General features: G+C 44.1%; 2 protein-coding genes and 1 long non-coding RNA gene across 4 annotated transcripts in view; all 3 read left to right on the top strand.

The window, feature by feature from the left end:
- LOC121936453 (collagen alpha-1(V) chain-like) overlaps positions 1-13,088 on the top strand; it is a 40,849-nt gene extending 27,761 nt beyond the window's left edge. Inside the window, exons 6-17 of the mRNA XM_042478713.1 lie at positions 1,195-2,028; positions 3,829-3,873; positions 3,987-4,106; positions 8,524-8,562; positions 8,895-8,948; positions 9,146-9,199; positions 9,842-9,949; positions 11,016-11,069; positions 11,295-11,348; positions 11,887-11,931; positions 12,336-12,389; positions 12,963-13,088. Of these exons, the coding sequence (XP_042334647.1) occupies positions 1,195-2,028; positions 3,829-3,873; positions 3,987-4,106; positions 8,524-8,562; positions 8,895-8,948; positions 9,146-9,199; positions 9,842-9,949; positions 11,016-11,069; positions 11,295-11,348; positions 11,887-11,931; positions 12,336-12,389; positions 12,963-13,088 (1,587 nt within the window). The remainder of the gene's footprint in view (positions 1-1,194; positions 2,029-3,828; positions 3,874-3,986; positions 4,107-8,523; positions 8,563-8,894; positions 8,949-9,145; positions 9,200-9,841; positions 9,950-11,015; positions 11,070-11,294; positions 11,349-11,886; positions 11,932-12,335; positions 12,390-12,962) is intronic.
- Positions 13,089-13,771: 683 nt separating this feature from the next.
- On the top strand, positions 13,772-21,277 carry LOC121936965 (collagen alpha-1(I) chain-like). Of its 2 annotated transcripts, none has more exons than XM_042479712.1 (13): positions 13,772-14,364; positions 14,991-15,035; positions 15,690-15,743; positions 16,004-16,048; positions 16,677-16,730; positions 17,525-17,569; positions 18,148-18,201; positions 18,470-18,577; positions 19,114-19,167; positions 19,739-19,792; positions 20,164-20,208; positions 20,761-20,806; positions 21,145-21,277. In XM_042479712.1, exons 1-13 carry the CDS (start codon positions 14,317-14,319, stop codon positions 21,195-21,197), a joined length of 705 nt encoding a protein of 234 aa, XP_042335646.1. In that variant the 5' UTR covers positions 13,772-14,316; the 3' UTR covers positions 21,198-21,277. The 2 variants fall into 2 exon arrangements, with proteins under 2 accessions (XP_042335646.1, XP_042335645.1); XM_042479711.1 differs by having other exon boundaries at positions 20,761-20,814.
- Positions 21,278-21,679: 402 nt separating this feature from the next.
- On the top strand, positions 21,680-22,635 carry LOC121936409. The gene is made up of 3 exons (XR_006104966.1): positions 21,680-21,733; positions 21,862-21,915; positions 22,610-22,635. It is a non-coding gene; the product is annotated as an uncharacterized LOC121936409 (long non-coding RNA).

Genomic DNA, 22,635 nt, shown 5'->3' with positions numbered 1-22,635 from the left:
CAAGCGTTTCATATATTCCTTCAAGATCAGCTTCCTAGAGTGAGCCTACTCCTTCTGAATTTGAGACGTTTAAGTCGGATTGAGTGAAATCAATTCCAAAAGCTGCATGAGCCAGTTTCTAATATTAGAAATGAGAGTTGTGGTTTGGGTTATTTGGCTTTTGGACATTCGTGAGGGAGTGTGTGTGTGTGCTTTGCTGTTTACTGTTTTACAAAGCATGTGTGACTTTCTGCAAAGGAAACATATTACAATGCTTCTTCCTCTGCAAAATGTGCTATGGGATTTGTTTTGCAGTGTGTCTCTGAAGGCACGAAATGGGTAACTTCACAGCTGCTGCAGTTCTTTTCCATCCCTAGCGTTCAGTTCTGCAATTTCAAACATGGTTTACAAATCTTCTGCAGCACAGGGCCCTCTAGGTATTATGAGTTATAGATCCCAGCATCCATTACCATTGGCCATGCTGGATGTGGTGGATGGCAGCCATAGCCCCAGATACTGAAAGGATCAAATGTTCTCCAGCTCTCCTTCAGGACTTCAGCCAGAAATCATTCCCATCTCTGACAAGAAATGTCAGGGATTGTACCTAAGACCTTAAGACTGCAAAGTAGATGGTCTGCATCCTTATGCTTTTGAATAATGTGCTAAATGGCATAGGAAGTGGCATTATATCAAGTTGCAGAATTGGCCCATTTAGCTCAGTATTGTCTGTACCAATGGTTCTCAACAGGAAGAGCTCCAGAAGCTGATGAACTTCAACTCTCAGAAGCCCCAGTTAGCATGGGAATTGTGAGGGATTCTGGGAATTGAAGTCCAACAGCATCTGACATCCCACTAGTGGAGAACCATTTCTCTATATAAGTGGTTCCAAACCTTTGGTCCTCCAGATGTTTTAGATTTCAGCTCCCATAATTCCTGACCTTTGGCCAGGTTGGCTGGGACTTCTGGGGTCTGAAGTCCAAAGCAAATGGAAAGACAAAGATTGGGAACTACAGTGGTTTACATTGACTGGCAGTGATTTCCTGGGTTCTCAAGCAAAGCTCTTTCCTGATCCTACTTGGAGATGCTAAGGACTGTGTGTTCTACCACTAAGCAATTAGGGCCAAACAACACAAAAAGTACTTTTTCTAGCCTTTCTGGTGCATACATGTATGAATCAGGTTTCAGTTTCTTCTTTTATTTTTCTTTCTTTGTTAGGGCTCAGAGTTTGATGCTTCAGATGTTGTTTGGAAGTCCTCCACAGAGCACGAAGACCTTCAGAAGAACGTCAGTGTCATGTCCAACAGACATCTGACGGCATCACAGGCAGCTTCCAAAAGACCAAGGGAGGAAGATGAAGACGAGGAGAGTCTCCATCTCGGAGAAGAAGAGCTTAGTGTCTTCAACTCTACCTACAACAAAATTACTAGAACTAGAGGTCACATCTCAGAAAGGATAGAAAATGCTGGTGAATCCCTTTCCCCATGGTCCTCTCAAGTGCTCAAGGATTCTCTTGTGGCTAATAATAATGTTATCCTTTCAGAAACACCTTCCAAAGGAAGTCATTTGGCTGACAGGAAAGTGGACATCTCAAGACCCTTAGATGAGAACGTCATGAAGGAAAAGCTCAAAGGAGATGCTAACCCCTGGAGACAGCTCTCAACTGCTAACTCCCATGACCCCATTGTAGACCCCAACAACCCCTTCACCTTCCTAAAAATTCCAGCAAAAGGGAGTCATTCCTCAGAGCATGCAGCTAGAGAACATCTTCCTACATCCCATGCTGAGGTTGCAACTTCTGTGAGGAAAGACCAAAGAAACCATTCTGGTCCATCAAAGAGCCCTTCCCGTCTCATGAGACCACCAAAAACCATGCTAAAGACCTCTTCTGTGAATTTTGAAGGAGGCACCCATAGACAAATGACTCTGATCCCATCCAAAGGGGTCCCTGAGCAGAATTCTGATCCAAGAACCTTCTTCCATTTGAGGGAGATGCAGAGGATCCACCTTAAGCCAGGACGCCTTGGTCCACCTGGTCCACCAGGTTTGCCTGTAAGTATGAACAGGTTAGTCTCTAACTTCTTGGATGACAGCTCCTAGAATCCCCTTATCTATGGATCTTCATATCAAGTAGGGTTGCCATGTTAGCAGCTTCCAGGGGTGAATCTGGAGAATAGGGTTCAGGTTCTTGTGATGGCATGGGTGGGGCAATGTTTGGGATGTCACAGTAGTGGGCAAGGGGTGGGAGGCAGGCTATAATACATTCTTTGTCAGCTAACTGTGAAAATGGACACCAGGTCAATGGACCCAATATTTGGTGCAGACAAGGTAATCGGGTAATTGGGCAATTTAAGACCAATAAATCCCCCCAAAATGTCTTGATGGCCGTGCAAAGAGCAAAATGTATCCAGGGGCTGGGCCAAATTGGTGCCATTCCTACTGGGGGTACAGCTACACTGTCGAAATGATGCCCTTTGACACCATTTTAACTGCCATGGCTCTATCCTATAGAATCTTGGGATTTGTTCCAGGATTCCATAGCATGGAATTACAGCACTTAACATGGCATCAAACCATTGTTTTTAGATGCACTGGAGATCTCACATCCTCCATGGCCTCTGATAAGATTTTGAAGCTTTCTTCTCCGTAATTCATAAGATTTCTCAATGGGTTTCATCTCATTGCCATCCTTAGGACAGCTGTGAAACAGATCTTTTTGTAGGGAAATGCAAACCCAGTGAATTCCTTTCCCCACTTTGGGCTTCCCTTCCCCACCTCCAACTCTCTGTAGAAAGAGGGGGGAAAAGATAGATCTTGGTGAAGAGGGTGTCATGGAAAGCCAGAAAAACATATATCTTAAAACACAGAGCAGCCTCTGTGCCACAGAGTGACTCAAAGCAAGAAATGATGGATTTTGAGAATGTTTTGAATGCCTCCCAGAAGGCTTCAAATGAGGAAACCATTTTAAAAAATGAAATAGAAAATGACTCAAGTTGGCTTATGGCCTGCTGTGTTGCATAGTCCCTTGCAGGACACTTGGACCGCAGCAAAGTACCATTCGTTATTCTGTTCTTCCAGGTACATCTTTCCAACAACTGGGTTGGTATGATCCCCCCCCCCCCATCTATATATAGAGAGAAATTTCAGTCTGTAGCATTCTTAGCAAAAGTGAAGATGTATGGTTTGGCTTCTTGTTCCTAGGAAATAAGGAGAAACTTCAGGACTTCCTAGAACTGGAAGCCAAAAGATAACTCTTCACTTTTGCTAAGAGTCTTGCGGACCGCAAGTTGCCTCAATCTCTCTGTATGTAGATGGGGGGAGAATGGCTCCATGTTCTGGAAATGTAGGGCACGTTTTGGAAATGTAGGAGGGGTTCCTACAATTGTACAACATGTCCTAGCAATGTAGGACATGCCCTAGCAATGTAGGACATGTCTTGGCAATGTAGCGCATGTCCTGGAAATGTGTTGGCAGTTGAAGTGGTGTCAAACTTTCTTTCAGTGAAAATTGTACAGCATTCCAAAACTGTTAGCAAATTTGCTCATTCTGTGCCAAGTTCCACATTTGGGCTCAGACTTTGGTCCCATGGCTGTCTCCAGCTGTAGGCCTCACCTTCATGCCTAGCTCAGCTTTGGGTCACAGCATCAGTGCAAACATTCCCCTATTGCACAGCTTCTCCCATGACTATTCATGTGAACGGTCCTCGCCCATCGTTCTCATGGTTAAGGAAGTGATCTAGGAGAGATTTCAGGTAAGACGTTACCAGCTCACTTCTTCAGTTACCATGCTCATCCCATCTCAGATGGTCAGTCTTGTCAGATTCAATAACTTGCTATGTCTTTGGCTTTGCAGGGTTGTCCAGGGAGGCGTGGGTCAATGGGGCCCAAGGGGAACAAGGTGAGTCAACTGGAGAGTGCTTTAGCAGAGCTTTGGGCTTAGGTGACTGATTTCCTTCTGACAATACCTTCTACAACTGAAAATGTCTAAGAAATGACTCTTTCTCTTCCCAGGGAAACCCTGGCGCTATTGGACGAACGGGTCCTACTGGTGACCCAGGGCATCCTGGCATGCCTGGTGTACCTGCCATCATCCTCTGGAGGAACTCTAAGGAGGACTGGTTGGCATTTATGGTAAGCAAGATATACAGTTAATATATCCAGCTTGCTCCATCCTCAATATGATATCCCTCCAAATATTTAAACATGGCTTCCATGGCGCCCCTTAACCTTCTCTTCTCAATGGGAATTACTTACACGTTGACTTACCATTCAGTTGGATCACTCTAAGAGGAACTAACCAAAAGACTGCACCATCTTTCTTCCAAAAGTGTGGGTGGTTGGGCATTTCATTGTTATGTGCTGTTGAGTCAACTTGTGGCAGCCCCATGAACAATGATGCCCAAGAGACAAATTCAGGGTTGTGGCTTCCTTTAAGTCTTTGTTGTTATTTCTAGTGACGTTGACTTCAACTTTATGGTGACCCTCTGAATGAAAGATCTCCAAGGCACTGTGTTATTTATTAACTCTCCTGTCAAGAACTTGAAAACTCAGGGCTGTTCCTAGACTGAATCAACCCACCTGTAATACGGTCTTCTGCTTTTCCTACTGCCTTCAACTTTTCCAATCCCAATGATCTTTTCCAAAGAGTTGTGTCATTTTATGATACGCCAAAAGAATGATAGCCTCACTTTAGTCATTTTGAGTTCTAGTGACAGTTCAGGCTCAATTCATTCTTTGCTGCTGTTGTTGTATGCCTTCAAGCCATTTCTGACTTATGGCAACCCTAAGGTGAACCTATCATGGGATTTTTTGGGGCAGGTTTCTTCAAAGTGGGTTTCCCATTGCCATCCTCTGAGGCTGAGAGACTGTGACTTCATTCTAGGACCCATTTATTTACTTTTCTGACAGTCCATGATGTCCGTAAAGCTGTCCTCCAGCATCCTAGTTCAAGACAGGACACTAAAGCGGGCTTGCGTGGACGCTTTCCTAAAAAGATACACGAGAAATAAGAAATTAGTTAAGAAACTGAAGTACATCCGCCTTTAGTGACCCGTATGGGGGCAATCCACTTCACCAACTCCAATTAAAATACCAGCGAAATGAAGAGCTAGAAATTAGATCTGGAGATTAAAGCATTCAGATTTGGGGAAGGAGGGAGGGAGGCTAACTGTTCACCCCTTCAGTATTCTCTTGGCCAGGAATTGGACGTACAAAGCTAGGCAGATACTCAGTCTGAATGCGAAAACGACAACAACAACCCAATAGCTTGGCAAAACTAACCAAGTAAAGAGTTTTACTTTGGGGAGAAAAGTGCACCAAAATGTGTTCCTTATGGGCATGTTCCTTTCAATATTTATGGCCCATCTGTGAAACTTTGGGCTACTTCAGGTAGGGAAAACATGTCAGAAGAGATGGATGGATGGATGGATGGATGGATGGATAGACAGACAGGAAGAATTAGCATGGTATAGTGCTTTAAGTGCTCCAAAAGGCCAAGGTTTGCATCTCTGCTCAGCCACAGACCTTGGCCAAATCTGACTATCTCAGCCTTAGAAGAAGGCAATGGCAAACGGAGTAAAGTCACACCAAGAAAAGCCCAGGATAAGTTCGCTATAAGACAGAAGCAACTTGAAGGCACATAACGCCATGTTTAAAACCAGAGGAATATTTTTAACATCACATTTTAACCCAGAGTTTGTTCGGTTTGCAACTAGGTTGGTTTACAACCAACCTTATTTGCACTTTCTCTACTACTCTCTAAACTTGGAGCACAAGAGTTTTTCGCTTATCATGTTTGGATCTGAATTTTCTGACCCAGCTTTGCAATGGGGAAAGGTGCATGAAGACGCCTCGCAAAATAATGCAAAGGAAAAAAAGGCACGGGGGGGGGGACCATTCAGAAAAATGGGATTGAAGGAGGCATAGACTAGAAGAAAGCGTATGCATCAATTGGGGGGAACTACAAAAATACTTTTTGTGTGGACTGGTCGAAGGTGAGACTTGGAAACTAGTGAGCAGACAGGATGGAAGAAACTTGTACTAGAAGAAAAATGTTTGTGTGCCATAGAAAATGAAAAAGGTTTGCCCCTACTAACTAACATCTGGCTTCATCCCTGGATCTTGGGTATCCCCCCTCCCCATAATATGAATGCAAATATGCCACTATCTGTATTCCCCAAACCCACATTCTTGAGCTCAGACGGTGGTAAAAAGGATACCTTCCAGATGAGAAACATCTGGGGAAGGGGAGGATGCTCAGGGAGTCCTAATGGGAGCTCCAGCCAACCTGCCGTTGTGCGAAACGTGGTCTGTTTTCTATTTGGGTTCGCTTTTCCCTTCCCAACTGGGGCTGCCTCTTGCTTTTGACGTGAAATTAGGCCTGGTATATTAGTGGCCTTTGATGCTTGGAGGCGTTTTGGAAAGGGGCAAGTGCAGCATGTCCTTTTGCGTGCAGCAAGGGCGCATGTGTTGTGATCTGTGGAAAGCTGGAGTGATTGTTGAGATTTTGGACATCCAGAAAGTGGACTAAGTGGAGACTTGAAGCCACATATGGTCCACTGAGGCTAGTTTTTTCAGTTTTCGTACCCATCTCCGGTCTCCAAAAGGGGGATTAATTGCCTCTCTTGGAATGCTCCAGGAGCAACAATTCACCTTTTAAATAAATCACAGCCTTTGCCTCATCTGCACTGTTTAACTTTTAGAACATCTCATTGTTATTCTTTGCAGAAGTATGGCATGAGTCCAGATGGCCTGAAAGCCCCTGTCTCCTGATATGAGTTTTGCTTTGCTTGGTTTGACATGGCACTTTAACTGTCATGGGGGATTCTGGGAATTCTATGTAGTTGTAGCCCCAGAAAAACTGCAAATCCATGGCAGTTAAAGTGGTATCAACCTGGGCTATATCCGCAGTGTGGATGCGGCCGTTGTCATTTCCCCTCCATGGTTTTAAAAGACATTTCCTTCGGCCAATAATGTTCCCTTGCAAACTCTCCCTGGGAATGGTTTTCGGGGAGGAAAACAAGATTTAACTGGCTTGGGAAGGAATGGGGCACGGTTCACCAACCCTCAGCCCCTCCTGAGAGATTGTCAGGGTTATATTTTTTGTCATTTCTCTGCACATTAATCAATTTGGGATCAGCTTTAAAGGAGCCACGAGGCCTGCCTCTGCTTTGTCCTGAGTTAAATTTGCCCATCCATCATCTGTCTGAGAGCAGCTCCCTTTTAAACCCCCCCCCTTCCTTGCTCAGAAATATTTCCATATGTTGAAAGATCTTTGGGTTTTTTCCCTCCGAGAGGAGATTTCGTAGCTCAGTTTCTCTGTCTCTGCTCCCCTCCTCCCTGCTTTTCGGGGTTTAATCTTCTCAGGCGTCCAATATCTGTGTTCCTAGAAGCCATATGAAATAGCAAAGATGATGGTTCATCTTTCTGGAAGGGGGAGTGGAATCTGCAAAAAGGATCTTACCAAAAAAAGACCTTGCAAAACAAGATCTTGCAGGATGGAGGGCTGGGATTCAGTCTTGCAGACACTTCTCTCCCAACGCAACCCTTTTTGTAAAGTTGAACCATTCGGCACTGCAAGATTTCCTTCACATTAGTAGTTTTTCCCCATAGGTCTTAGTCTTCCTGCAAATCTATCACTCTCTTTTCTAAACCAGTTGTTACAAAGATTGATGTCACACTGCAGAATTAATGCACGTTGACACTGCTTTAGCTGTCATGCGGGTGCAACAACTCTTCATCTGTCCAGGATTCTTTTTCCCTGGATTTTCCAAGTCTTGAGAGACTCATTTTCTACCTGTTTGAGTAGCTTTCATCATTCTTTTCCATCCCTTCTCCATAAATCCTTTGTTGTTCTTGCAGTTTTTCAAACCAGAGGTCCATTCTTTTTTTTCTGTTTTGGGGAGGGGAAGATTACAATTATTATTATTATTATTATTATTATTATTATTATTATTATTAATTTGTATACCGCCATAGGCTTTACACAGCGCTTTACAAGGGAGCAACGTGTTGCCTTTTTAGGCAATTTGGGAGAATTTTGAGCAGTTTGGGAGCAAAAATAACCCCCATTTTTAAAACATAAATGGGGAAGACTTGAGGGTCTTGTGGGGGTCCCAAGCATCACATCCATCCTCTAGGCCCCACTTTGTCTATCACTGTATTAAAAGATCCATCTGCTGTAGTAACTTAACCAATTTAACCAAACTTAGGCTGCATTTCTGCACTGCAGAAACAATCCAGTTTGACACCGCTTTTAGCATGGCTCAGGGCTATGAATTTCTGGGATTTGTAGGTTTGTGGTTCTTAATGTCAAATTGCATTATTTCTCCAGTGTAGATGCACCCCTCGAATAGTAGAAATTAATGGTGTCTCTGATTCTGGGATTTAGGCAAATAACTGGCATTATTGCTCATCTCTCTTTAAGAAGAAAAGTGCTCTTGGTGTTTAAGAGCTTGAACAGGGTTTGTTCTTTCCATTTCCAGTTAGATCAGTTTGGAAAATAATATTAATGACCAAGATTTGTTAATTTTCTTTTTCTTCTTTGTAGCAATCCTCATTTTATCAGCTTCTCCATGCCGGCTGGCCGGTAAGTATCCCCATCTTCTGAATTTGGAGCAGGAGGATGCTTTTTGTGATAGCAGCAAAGAAACAGAGAAGGAAAGCTTTGAATAGGCTAGCAAAGATTGCAAAGAAAAGGCTTAGCCTGGGAAATGTCACAGTGTTTCATGACGTATGATGTGTTTTCAAATATGTCAGTACTCTACATCGTGACTAAGGCTTCGTCTGCACTGCGGAAATAATCTAATTTGGCACCACTTGAACTGACATGTCTCTATCCTGTTGACTCCTGAGATTTATAGTTTATTGCAGCATCAGATAGATAACTGTGTTGTTTTTTATTTTGTCAACACAACCCAGAGTCAAACAGGACCTCCAGGGCCGGTGGGTCATCCCGGAAAGCCAGGGTTGCCTGTAAGTAAGAAGAACGTGGCTTGTTGCAAATGGAGATGCATGTTGGATATTGCATACTTATATCCTGCTTTGGAAAGACATAAGTAGATGCATCACAGGGTTTTCCTGGCAATATTTGTTCAGAGGGAGATTGGTCTTTCCTCCCTCTGAGGCTGAGAGTGTGTGACTTTGTACTTAGATTAAACTTGTGTCTACAGGGTCTTCCCGGATATCCAGGTGAGCCAGGTGAAAAAGGTTGGAAAGGATACCAGGTAAGACAACATCACACTTTTGTCTTATGTATTTAGCACAGCAGCTAAGTATATCTTGAGCTATGAGCTGAGTTAATCCCTGGTTCAGATGTTGCCTCCACCATGGTGATGAGACTGGATGTTTGGGACAGCAGCTCCCATCATCCCCTTGGCATCTCTTTCATCTCTTGGCCTCTCTTTCATTGGGTGAATTCCTTCGGAGGAGGAGAATGCTATCTGAACTATCCAGTTTCTTAGAACTGTATACGTTTCCATCATATCCTCCCAGAATTGTCTTTCCGCTCCACTTCTCTAAACACCGGAGCAATGGAGACCAACCGAGGGACTCTTTAGACTCCAAATCCTGACTGCTCCAACCAGGATGGTGAAAATTGTAATGCAGAAAACTGGGATAGTCACCATACCCCTTTCACAATGCACAGTCGTAGCACTTTGAGTCCACCTTAACTTTCAAGCCTATCTCCTGTGGAATCCTGAGATCTGTAGTTTTGTGATGTATGCAGAACTCTTCTTCTCAAGAGCTCCAATGCCTCACAAGACTATAAATCCCATGACCACAAGACACAACCATGGCAGGTAAAGGGGTAGCTGTAATTGTTAGCCTTCAATGTCTTTTTGCTAAGGCACTGTCTCCTCCTCAAGGGTGACCCTGGACCACCAGGCCTTCCAGGACGTGATGGTTTTCCTGGTTCAGATGGACCTCCAGGCATAGATCAAAACCTTGGGCCACCTGGACCACCTGGGGAACAGGTAAGAACCTGGACTTTAGAGAGGAGCATCAACTTTGCATGTGTTAGGTGACCAGTTATCTGATCAAGGTAAGTCATGCATTAGGTTCATGCTTCACTTACCTTGACCAGGTAACTAAATCAACAACATTACCTGCCTGGTTTTATGCATCTTTCGTATGGCAAGTCATCCTTGAAGTGGCTTAGAGTATTGCCTCTCCAGCTATCTAATGCGAGGGACCAATGTGCCTTGGACCAGTACCATGTTCTCCTCATTGACTATGACTTTCTTTCCTGGAAACACTCTGCTGGAAAACTTTCCTGGAAAGCAGCAGGGAATGGTTAAAATAGCCTGGCACTGGTCCGTTTGACTAGCAGTGGCTTAGAGCATCACAACAGCTTACCTTGTGAAATGGGGAACATTTCCATGATGATGCTCTTAACAATTGTGTGTACATGCCTTCAAGCTGCCTGTTGATTTATGGAGACCCCATGAATTTTGTAGAATTTTGTAGGGCTTTCTTAGGCAAGGAATCCTCGGAGGTGGTTTTGCCGGTTCCTTCCTCAGAATTATAGCCTAAAGTACCTGGGAATTGCTGGAGGTCTCCCATCCAAGTATTCACCAGGGCAAACCCTGTTTGGCGCCCAAGATCACATGGGATCTGGTGCCCGTAGGTTATTTAGACCGTATTGCCATCTTTAACTTTCTGAAGGGATGTCATGCAGCAGATGGAGCAAACTTGCTTTCTGCTGCTCCAGAGAGCAGGACATGAACCAATTGGATTCAAGTTGTAGGAAGCAGGATTCCACCTATCAGATAGAGCTGAACACATACAAAGTTGACATTGGCTGGAGTGTGCCTGGTTTGTCCTCTCCTACCAACTTTCAAGTCTTCTAGTCACTCGAATTATGTGGCCCTCCAGATGTTGTTGAACTGCCGCTCCTAGCAGTCCTAGCACCCCAGTAAGGAATGCTGGGGGTCCCACTCCAACAGCATCTCCAGGACTGCTCAAATCCCACCTCGGAGATATAACTTGCACTGTGATGTGTGTTTCTGAGATTTCCCTTTATTTGTCTTTAAAAATTAGGGTCCTCAAGGATTTAAGGGAGACAAAGGAACTGCTGGAGAAAAAGGAGAGGAGGTGAGTTGGGGCAACCAGCTGGAGAGGAAATTGGGTAGGAAAGCATTCAAAGAGGAAATTTTGGTAGGAACGTGTTCAGAGAGCTCTTTCTGTCACCTCCAGGACTTGAGTGCAGAGGTGGCCCAAAAGATAGGAAACCAAGTGATATGCAAAAAGGCATGTAAATCAGCCCAAATTGGAGTATCTCAAGCCTTGTTATAGCCAAATTTCCTTTTTTTTCCTCAGGGTTTTCGGGGGGATTCTGGGGCTGCAGGTGAAAAGGGGGAGAAAGGCGCAAAGGTGAGTGCCGTAACTGTAGGGATATTTTGGTAATCTACGTCAAGCAGAACGCAGTATGAGCTTCTGGTAGCAACAGGAGAATAGGAAGGTAAAATAAGTAAAGAGACTTAGGTTTGTTGTTTCAAGAAATCCATCCTGGGATAGAACAGGAGATAGACAAAAGGAGATCGCCTAATACTTCAATACGACCAATACTGCTTCCCACAGTAATATGGTGTGAAGAGGGTCTGGAAGGGATGGGGGGACTAGGAAAAGATCCTGGTGGATCATAAATGTTGGCTGTTGGTTGTGTCTTCCTTCATGGCAGAATGGGGTTGGATTGGATGGCCCTTGGGGTCTCTTCGAATTCTTGGACTTCTTGTGTGAGTCTAGGATGAGAGGCTCATATGGGTAACAAATGCAAAACCACTTACTACTTTAGGCAGAGCATGCAAAAGTTGGTCCCCACCCTCTTTGTACTTGTCCATCCCTGGCTTTAAAACCTTATAGCAACACTCCTGCGAAGGCTCTTTGTCTCACTTTATGTGTCCTTCCTCAGGGGATCAAAGGGGAACGTGGACCTTCTGGGCCGGTTGGGGTTCAGGTAAGCCCTTTAGCTACGGACAAAAGGTGGATCAGTCTCTATAGATGAATTTCAGGATGTCTGGAAATTTGACTTCTAGGTGTCAGAATTACTTCCCATCCCACACAATTCCCAATGGGAAGCGGATGGGTAGAGAAAGATAACCCCAAAAGATATTCAAGTGTGGGTAGATTATTCCCTCCGCTCAGTTCTGGTACCTCCAATTCTTTAATTCCAAGGGGGCATCTATACTGTAGAAATAATGACATTCTGACACCACTTTACTTGTTTTAGCGTTTGGCATCTTGAAAAGCACCTCTAAAATTTGGACTAAAAGCCAGAACGGACTCACCACCCTGCTGACATCTAGGCCAGTAGCTTCAGACACAGACCCTGATGGACAACATATTGGTTGTGTTTTATAGGGTGTGAAGGGTGTTAGAGGCCCACCCGGTTTCCAGGGACGCCCCGGACCAATGGTGAGCAATTTATTCTTTGCATTTTGTATAGATGAAAATCATCTCACTTCAGGACTTAGAAAACCACACAAGGGTTTGGGTTTTGTATTTTTGCAGAGAACGCTGCTTTTTCTGCACAGAAATGTTACATTTCGTACAGAGTGCGCATTTTCTGTACAGAAAACATGATTTTGTGTGCAGATAAATGCCACTTCTACATGAAAAATGTTGTTTCGGTGGGGCTTGTGTGCAGCTTTTGCAGGAGAACTCCTGAACTAAAAATGTTCCTCAAAAACTGCACAAAGTTTGGAGAGCTTTCTTACACCGGGGAGCAAAATGGTTGGATTTTTTTTTTTTTTTTTGCTCTCTGTGAGAATGAAATGCATGAAGATTTGCATTCCTAGCAAACCAGGTCTCAGATACTAGTCTGTGTTTTGGGAATTGTATCACTTGATGTTTCTGTTCTGACTTCCAAATGCATCTAAGTTTGCTTTTTGGGAAACGGTTCTTCCCAGAATCAGAGAAGACACAGTTTAGAAAAGCTTCGATCATTTTGGAAGCAAGGGTCTCTTTAACCTCTCTGTTTTGTTCCAGGGCGAAGCTGGCTTCGTGGGCTGTTCAGGACCTGCCGGACCAGCGGTAATAATTTCAGCATGTCTTCGGTTGGTCTTGAAATCCCATTTGTGCTCTGTCCCAGAAATGATCCCCATCAACCTGTGAACTCCAAGCAGTTTTGTTGCGCCAAAGCCCACCCTTCTGCAACTTGTGTGGCCATTTTGAGAACCAAGATGGCAGCTGGCCAAGAAACGAAGGGATCGCTGAGCCCTGAGGGGCCCCTCAGAGTCATCTAATCCAATTTCCAGAGTCTGGGAATGTCTATGGGACTGGGTTAAATAAATGCTGGCTGAGCAATCCTTTGCTCTCCGTAGTGAATACTGGGAACCATAATGTTTTGAGTGTGGGGTACAAGATCTTGCGTTGTTCTCAGGATTCCTTGGGGGGCAGACATGAAATTCATCACATTAATGCTTAGCTGAAGGTTGCAAAGGGCTCTTATAGCATCTTTGAGAATAACGGAGGGAATGAAGCTGGTAGCATAAGCATCCGTAGGAGTTTATCACAGTGGGGCTGATTTTGGCATTAAAGAGAGATTAAAGCGCATTTAAAGCATCCCGCAAATGAAGCAGAAATGGCGAGTGATTATCACACGCAATTGCGCAAATAAATCGGAATATATCGGCAATGCATTGTCGCTGAAATCCCAAAGGTAAAACGATGCGCATTAATGCTTCTTTGTGACCCCTTTAATGGCAGGTTTTGTGTGACGTTATGTGAAATCTCCTTCATGTGATAAACTTCATAGAAAAAGGTTTTATCTGCACTGGAGAAGTAATGCAGTTTGAGACTGCTTTAACGGCCATGGCTTAATGCTGGGGAATTCTAGGACTGTAATTGGTTGTGGCACCAGAGCTCACAAAGGTTGGTTTTACTCTAACAGACCCATCAATATTGGTGTTACATGGCTTCAAGTTGAACCTCACCTAGGGTTTCTTGGCAAGATTTATTCAGAGGAGGTTGGCTATTGCCAATTGTGACTTGGCTAAGGCCACAAAGTAGGTTTCCATGGTTGAGCTGGAATGTGAACCCTAATCCTCAACCAACAATGCATCATGCTTGCACTCACTGGGAAGGTGCGTATTGCTAACTGTGACTAATAGTCCTTGGTGTTAGAGACTGTTTTATTGTGCCTCATTGATCCACAAATGGATTCCATCTGGGCTCTAGAACTATTCTAGTACATGTCAGCAAAGAAAGCAGTTGTGTGCTTTTTTGGGTTTTAGATATGTAGGCACTTCTTTCTGAGTTTGCATCAGATTTCTCCCCAGATGTCATTTATTAAAAAGATGCAGTTACCATACCTAAGTTGCTATTTCTTTTATAGGGTGAGATGGGGCAACCAGGCATGGTTGGATTGCCAGGAGTCAATGGCTCCCAGGTGAGTTATCCTAAGATGGGATCTTAAGGAGGCTTGGAGTGCAGATATGTAGCCATATCCCTCTTAAACCTTTCCAAAACATAATAATCCTATAATTCTTTGGTCTTGTCTTGCAGTTCCTTGAACATTTTTATCTGTGGACTAAACAGGAAAGTCACTCTGATCCCACCCACCTCTGGCATAGTTTTTATGACAATCCATGCTTCAGAACTCTCAGGATATATATATATATATATATATATATATATATATATATATATATATATATATATAATTCTCTCTTACGGTGCATCTGCACTGTAGAAATAATGCAGTTTGGTGCCACTTTAACTGCCATGGCTCCATCCTACGGAAGCCTGAGATTTCTAGTTTGGTGAAATTCTGGTGAAACTTTCCTTTCCTCTCCCATTGCTGAGCAAATTTGAGTTCAACCAACTTTTACTCTTTGAGTTCAGTTCGCAGCAATTGAAATAAAGCTGAGGATAAAAGGGGAGGAAGGGAGAGAAACCAGGACCTTTTAAATGCAGCTAAGAAAATGGGACAGTGGAGGAGTAACTGGGATTGTCCTTGCCAAACTGGAGCAACTGGTATGAAATGAGTATAAACTGTGCTATTGTTGCCTTTAGGGAGAAATGGGGCCTTCAGGTTTACCAGGTCCTCCAGGTCCTCAGGTATGTACTCTTTCTCCTTTTCTTTTTCTTTAATTCAAGCATCAAGGTCCCAAGCCGTTTTAAAGTGTTGAATATCATCCCAAACCCCTTGAATTCATACCAGAAATGTATTGGCAGCTAGCGCAGTTCTTTTCAGACTAACATGACAAGCTGTCTGTATGATAGATGTCCTTCCCAGTCAGCAGAAAAGCTTCTGTATCTTGCACAAATTCAACCATTCAGCTGCCGAATGGGTTGAAAGACGGAACTTGCTTTTCCTGAGATTCCTAAGAGCCTTGTGAATTTCCAGCTCACAAAGTTTCCCATGCCTACGCAGAATCCCTGCAGCTTGTCTCTTTGACATTATGACTGCCATGTCACTTTCCCACACACATACACACTTTCAGTCCATGGTTGGCAATGGGAGAGTGGCTCTCCATTGGTGTCATTCAAAATAACGAACAACCGGTTTCTAATTCTCATGTTATTTTGCCAAAGTGGGTACATGTGCAAACGTATCCACGAATTAAAGTATTGTGTGACTGAATTTAAACCAGACATCACAAAAAGAAAAAGAGGAGCTAAATGAACCCACACAGTTCCATGCACATCTCTGTTTCTGCTCTCACCGCATAACTCTGCTATTCCTCTCCTGGTTTGGTTTGGTTTTTCTAGGGACCCCAAGGCTTAGAAGGACGACGCGGACCTCCAGGTCTCCGAGGATTACAGGTGAGCAGTTACCATAACCTTTGTATTTTCAATTGGATTTTTAAATTATAGATCAATTTTTAAAAGAACAAACAAGAGAGAAATAAAGTGCTGTGCTCAGTTATAAGTCAATCTTATGTATAAACTGAGGGTAGGTTTTTAAAATAAGAGTCAAAATACAGCACTTACATTGACTTGTGGGAAATGTGGGTCGCGATCCATTGAGACCGTTTACTGCTGTGGCCATATGCCCCATTGAAATGTTTGTGCTTTCTTTGCAGGGTCCTTTGGGAAAGGAAGGATTCCCCGGAGCCAAAGGAGATCCAGTAAGAGCAGCATATGTTTTGTGCTTCTTAAATCCTTTCCCTCTTAAACTTTTTCATTATTAGATTTTTTAAAAAAGAAAAATCCCTCCAGTTGAAATTGTAAGAGCAAAGTATAGGGGAAGTAAAAAAACAACAACCATGGATCATGTAGATCAGCCTTACTACCCCGAGGCACTTATATTCTGTCTGTACAAGATATTACTGAAAAAAATGCCTTCTTGATTTTTCTCCCTTAACTCCTGCCAACAAGGGTGATATATTTATATCCAGGTGCTAACTGTAGAAGAGCACTTCGGGGCCTTTGTTTTTCCTTCTTATTCAAATACAATACAGATGCCTTCAAGTAGTATCCTATCACCAGTGGTTCCTGATGGCTTCCATGTCCATCTTTCAGCTTAAACTTTTCAGGGAGCTGTCCAAGGTCTGTGTCCCCCAAAATAGCTTCCAAACTTTGGATAGCCCCTATAAATTTTGGACTAACCCCCCAGAATGGATACATTCTCCCCGCTTACCTGGAAGCCCCCAGCCACCCTCTGAAAAGAAGGTCTTCCTCCAATCACTTCCGACAGACCTCTTCATTGTGGCTGCTTCTATCCCTAATGGAATGCCTCCATTTGTTTTGTTACAGGGGGAAGATGGGCCTCCTGGTCTAAGAGGGGCACATGGACAAGAAGGCCTCATGGTATGTGGTGAAATATGTGTAGGGAATTATGTTAGCTGTTCCATGGGGTGGAGATCAGTGGTGTCATTAGGTGGGTGACGTGGCTCCAGACAGCACTGGATGACACATCAGAGGGAGGTGTCTAACCCGGTGCTCTAGTGAGAACAGGTGCCTTCCACCTCTGAAGTCATTAGAGGGGTGCAAGGGGTGCAGATGGCACCGGGTGACACCTCAGAGGGGTGGTCACCCAGTGCTCTAGTGAGAAGAGGCGCTTCTGCTTTTGGAGTCATTAAGGGGGTGTAAAGCATGTGGATGGCACCAGGTGACAACTCAGAAGGTGGTGTCACTTGGTGCTCTAGTAAGAAGGGGTGCCTTCCATTTCTGGACTCATTAGCAGGTGCAAAAGGTGTAGATAGCACACTGGATGACACCCCAGAGGAGGGTGTCATCTGGTCATCTAGTGAGAAGGGAGGCCTTCCGCTTCTGGAGGCTTTGCTGGCAGGTCAGGAAAGCAAGTCTCTTCCTTGTGTCAACTGACCAGCAGCTCTGCCAGACCCAGAAAAGGCTGGTGAAGAGAGGAGAGGGGTGATTAAAAAGTGATCTGCACCTGGTGTTGAATATACTAGGTACACCACTGTTGGAGATGTGTGACTCAGATCCATCCATCTTCACAGAAATAGATATACACAGAGACATGGACAAACTGGCCATCTCCATATTGACCTCTCCCTTGGGCACTTCTTCCTTCTCCCTCCTCCTCATTTCTATCATGTTTGAAACCTTCACTTACCCAGTGCCTTTTGTTTTCATTCAAGGGGTTACCTGGGATGCCAGGTCCTCAAGGAGTATCTGGGGAGCAGGTAAGTCATTTTTCTTCTCGTAATACTCAGGGAGGGGATAAGGGAGCTAGAATTTGGTTTGGGTTTTTCATAAAAACTTTTGTAAAATTTGCTCGCTAGATTTCTTCACAAATTCAATGGAAAGGCCTTAAAGGTTGCTGTCTTAAAAAGCCAAATATGTAGTGTATTGAGTGCTAGACCAGGACTCTGTGAGATCAAGGTTTGAATCCTCACTCTGGCATAGAAACCCGCTGGGCAAGTCACACTCTCTCAGCCTAAGAGCAAGGTAGCTGGGCTTTTCAATGCAACTGCATAGCTTGGAAAACTTACCTCTTTGGAGTACACATCCCAGGACCCCCAGCCATCAGAAAGGTAACTTATCCCAGGCTTGGCACAGGTGATGTGTATATATCTTGGTACTCTACTGAGTGTCGGGCAGCTGCGCATAGACTGCATTGCAGTAGTCTAACCATAAGGCTGAGACACGTGGTTCAAAGGTATAATTCAGAAGCTACTTACTAATTCCAACAAAAGTGAATCCTCCTCATGCCACCTTCATAACCTCTCTCTTCTCTTCTCTTCTCTCTCTCTATCTCTAGGGAGGCAGAGGACCAGAGGGAGCAAAAGGGGATGCAGGGACCAAAGGTGACCAGGTAGAGTAACCTCCATGCTAACAAATGGGCCCTTGGCATCCCCTGGGGTTTGGTTCCAGGACACACACAAACATACCCACCCATGGACACCAAAATCCATGGCTTCTCAAGTCCCATTACATACAACTTCATTGGCTGGAGGTCTAGGGTCAATGCCTCTTGCTTTCCAATGGTAACTATGCCTCTCGACTTTACACAGCTATTTAAAAAAGAAGAACTTAACCTTGGGGGTGGTCTACCTCCTTTGCAGTGTGCTGACTTTTTTCAGGGTACCATTGGCTTCCGGGGTACTAAAGGATTACCAGGCGTTCGAGGTGCTACAGGTTTTCAAGGCTTTCCAGGAGCCAAAGGATTAGCTGGACCACTGGGACCTGAAGTAAGGACCTGGGACCTGTCTCTCATTCTCTCTCCCTCTCTCTCTCCGCAGTAGCTTTTAAAGAGGTTATCCCACAAAGAATTATATGGCAAAAGAGGGCCACCTGCTGGTGACTTGTTGGGGAATGAAAAAATTAAGGATGGACTTTGCCTCTTTCTGTATCCATCACACTCCAATCCTACCTCCACTGCTATGTATGCCTTTACTCGGTGGCCCTTGGTAAATCACACTCAGCTTTAGGGGAGGATCATGGTAAACCTCCTCTGAATAAATTGTGCCAAGAAAATCCTAAGATAGGGCCACCGTAAGTCAAGAGTTGACCTGAAGGCACACAGCAACAGCAGCATCAACAAGGAATGATGATATCCATGACTTGTAGCCAAGGATAATGCTCTGGTTGCAGCATGTCCATTCGTAACACCGTTGGATCGCCACTACTTTCCATCCGCTCCAGATCTGCAGACTGAAAAACGGTTAAAGGCAGTGTGTTAAAAACTGTGTTAAAAGCATTGACTGAATCCTTTTTGATATTTCAGGGAGAGGAAGGGCAGATTGGTCCGCCTGGTCAAAATGGTACAGAAGGACCTAAGGTTAGTATAAGCGTCTTTTGCTCCCTCCTTACAAACACACACACTTCATTGAATAGTGATGATGAACTCTTGCCGAGTGGATATCTTTTTGATATAGGTCTCTGCCATAAACCCAAGTGTGTGGTTTTCCAGCAGTTACCTTCTCCGCTTCTGTTTTCCATCAATGCAAAGGAGAATGCCAGAAACGTACCTTGCAGGGTTTTTATGAGGGTAAAATGCTTATGAGATTGTCTCAGCCTTCTACTGAGAGTTTACTAACCTTTATTTTAGGATTAAAATGGAAGTGATGGCCTTCATATGACCAATGGCTTTTTAAAAAGAAATTGCAAACATGGCTTTTTCCCAACGATGCAAAAAGGGACACCTGGCCTGGGAAGAAGATAGATTGGCACTATTTCTTTCCCTTCTTCTTCTGTTCCAGCCTGGTAGGGACTATTCTCCTGCCGCTCATTGTCTTTCAAAACAAAACAGGCGGTTCATCTTGATTTGACTCCATCTCTCAAAAAGGAAGAATCTGGTTATAAGGAATTCTGCCTTGCATGAAATGATGGTTTTTTTTCCTGAACTGCAGGGCAGTCGAGGTTTGGATGGCACCAAAGGAAGACCAGGGCCACGGGGAAGCCGGGTAATGAATAATTCCTTGAGTCTCATTCCTGGATTGTGTCTTTTACCCTAAAGGACTGTTAAGGAGGACAGCGGTGCAAATATTTTAAGGAAAACTCATATATTCCTTTCCTTCTGTATGCACTATTGTTCTAAGAGTAACCCACAAGATCATCAGGCTTGAAAAATGTATTTCAGTGTGTTATGCTAGACATATACAGTAATGTTACTCCAAATGCTGGTCCATGGACTAAGTGGGCAGTTATACACCAGCACTTAACCAGTTTGTAGTTTTGTCCTACCAAATGTTCAGTGCAACAACATGCATTGCAGCCTTGAGAGCACCAAGTATTGAAAGTTTGAGTTACCAATGATTTTTTTTTTCCTTTCCAGGGCCGAATGGGTCAGCGTGGACTTGCTGGAATCCCAGGAACCCCAGTAAGTAAGATTATCCCTTCTAGAAACAGCTTCAACCATGCCAGCTTTACTATAGAGAAGGTACTTTTGGATCAGCAGATACTGTAGACGTTGACTCCCAAAGCCCCAGCCAGTATAGTCACTTTGGGTAAGGGATTGTGGGAGATGCAGTCCAAAAACATCTGGAGGGCCAAAGATTCCCCAGCAGGCCTAAGTTGGTGGTCCAGTTCTATGTGCTAGTAAGGTGTGTAGGGGCCATTCTCCTCCCATATCCAATGTGGCAGTGGCACATGGGGGGAACTGGGGGCAGAAAATCCTCAACGATTCACTCAGGTGGTCTCCAGGGTCTGTATATGACCTACGGATCAACCACTGCATTATAGGAAACATTGGGGCTGATTCATAACCCATGGGCCACATGTTCCCCACTCTTGGCTTATGGCCTCTGCAAATGTCTTAATTTAGCCCTGGCTGAACAAATGGTCAAATGGGGGTATGCACACTGCTTTGAACACTCAACATTAAGTCAGATTATTCACTGTGTTTCTCCCCTTTCCTCCAATCTCTTTCCAGGGCTTACGAGGCGCTCCGGGAGCGGATGGCCCAGAAGGAAAGCCTGGTACACAGGTTCCCATTCTATGCTACCTACTTGCCTCTCCTTTTGGCTCGAATTGCCAAAATTCTTTTCCGTGCTAGGAATGTGGATTCTGGAAATCCACAGCCCTCTTGAGCTGATGTGTGTTGCAAAGTCACCTTGCAGAGATGTAGTTTCCTATTTCTATGTAGCCAAGGGGGTGGCAACGGCAGGCTGTAGCTGGTTAAAATGGGTGACGTCCCTGTTGCTCGTGACTCCAACCACTTTGGGCAGGAGTACTTTGGCTGGTGGGCTATTGAGGCTGGAAATCTGGTAAGATGGATCTTTTGCTGTCAATGTCATTCGGGTGTCGTTTCCTGCAGGGTATTGGTGGTGCCATGGGAAGCCCTGGTCAAAACACCCCAGCTGTGAGTAGACGTGCTTCTTTTGTGCATGCATGTGAATCCAGATACTGACACCTCCATTTTTTTGATATGATGGGAGCAAAACCACTGGCAGCTATGGTGGAAGAGAAGCTTGCCATCTCTGTCCTAAGTTTACTGGTAAAAGGAAGGGTTGCTTTTCCTCCAAAGGGATGGATATGGCTCTTTTTGAAGGACAAACTCCTTCTGGGAATGGTGACTGTCACCACTGGGGCAGGAGCCAGTAACCCATCAAGATATTTCAAGCTCCTCTCCCATTAAAACAAAATAGTGCTCTAAATTCCTTCCCAAAATTAGGCTATAGAGAAAGAGATTGGAACCAACTACCAGTCATTTCATCAGATAGTCCTCTCCAAGCTCATCTTGACCCTTCCTCAGCTATATTTCACGGTGTCCTTAAATCTGTTCTTCTTTAAAGTAACTTTCTGTTTCACCTTGGTACCCATTTCTTCTTTTTGTTTCTCGTCCTTTTTAGGGCTTAATGGGTTTTCAAGGGGGTCGGGGACATGATGGGACCCCTGGATCAACGGTAAGTAGAGCATGTTGGTTATCAGCTTGGAGCAAATCCTTTTTGCTCTTGGGACTGGGCTGCTGTCCATGAATTTTCCGACCTGCATTTTCACGATGCTAATTCCGACGATCTCTTTTTCCAAACAGGGGTCTCCCGGAAGAAATGGAATCAATGGACAGCCAGGTTTTCCAGGGCTGCCGGTAAGAAGTAATACAAGTGTTTAATTGATTGACTAACTTACTGATCAATTCATTGATCCGCAGTTTGAGACTCTGCCTATTGACATTCTGCCAATGGGGTACTACTATGGAAACATTTAAATCTGCCAACAACTGCTTTTCCCATAGTAAATAATCCTTCTGTATTGCAAACAATAAAACTTTATTTCAGGAAAAACCATAGGTGTTAGCAGGAAGAGAGCTGCAGACAGACGTGCCATTATTTCACCAACATTGGCGTAACATTAACATTGTCCCATCCCAAAACTTCATGGATCTCATCTTAATTCATTTACTAATTAAAACATGCCAGTTCTCTCTTCCTTACCAACCTCATCCTCCCAGTTCCCAGTACCATCCTGGTACTCCTCCCCATACATCTTCACCTGGCCACCAACATATCTTTGAACCACAACCATTTATTTCCATTAGTACTATGCCTCCCATCACTCTCACTATATCCCAATATACTCAAACATTGATATAATTCTTCCGTATATCTAAAATGCTATAACACCCAGTTAAACATGGTTATGTATAACAACAACAGTAACGATCTTGCAACAGAATATAAAGACAAAATCCATTAAATTTGAAATAATCACATAGTTCTGGGGGTTGCAATTACAGATGGTGATGCAAGTCTCTTTATTTGGCATGTTTGTTTTATTTCCAGGGTTTCCCTGGCAAGCCTGGCCCAGA

Source organism: Sceloporus undulatus, chromosome 7, assembly GCF_019175285.1.
Source record: "Sceloporus undulatus isolate JIND9_A2432 ecotype Alabama chromosome 7, SceUnd_v1.1, whole genome shotgun sequence".
Lineage (NCBI taxonomy): Eukaryota > Metazoa > Chordata > Lepidosauria > Squamata > Phrynosomatidae > Sceloporus > Sceloporus undulatus.
Note: the sequence above shows the minus strand (reverse complement) of the source record. Positions and strands in the feature narration are given on the sequence as shown.

Coding starts and splice junctions, on each gene's coding strand:
- LOC121936965 (XM_042479711.1), top strand. CDS start 14,317: ATGGGGCAACCAGGCATGGTTGGATTGCCAGGAGTCAATGGCTCCCAG. Junction 15,036..15,689: donor CAGGTCCTCCAGGTCCTCAG/GTATGTACTCTT, acceptor TGGTTTTTCTAG/GGACCCCAAGGCTTAGAAGG. Junction 16,049..16,676: donor CCGGAGCCAAAGGAGATCCA/GTAAGAGCAGCA, acceptor GTTTTGTTACAG/GGGGAAGATGGGCCTCCTGG.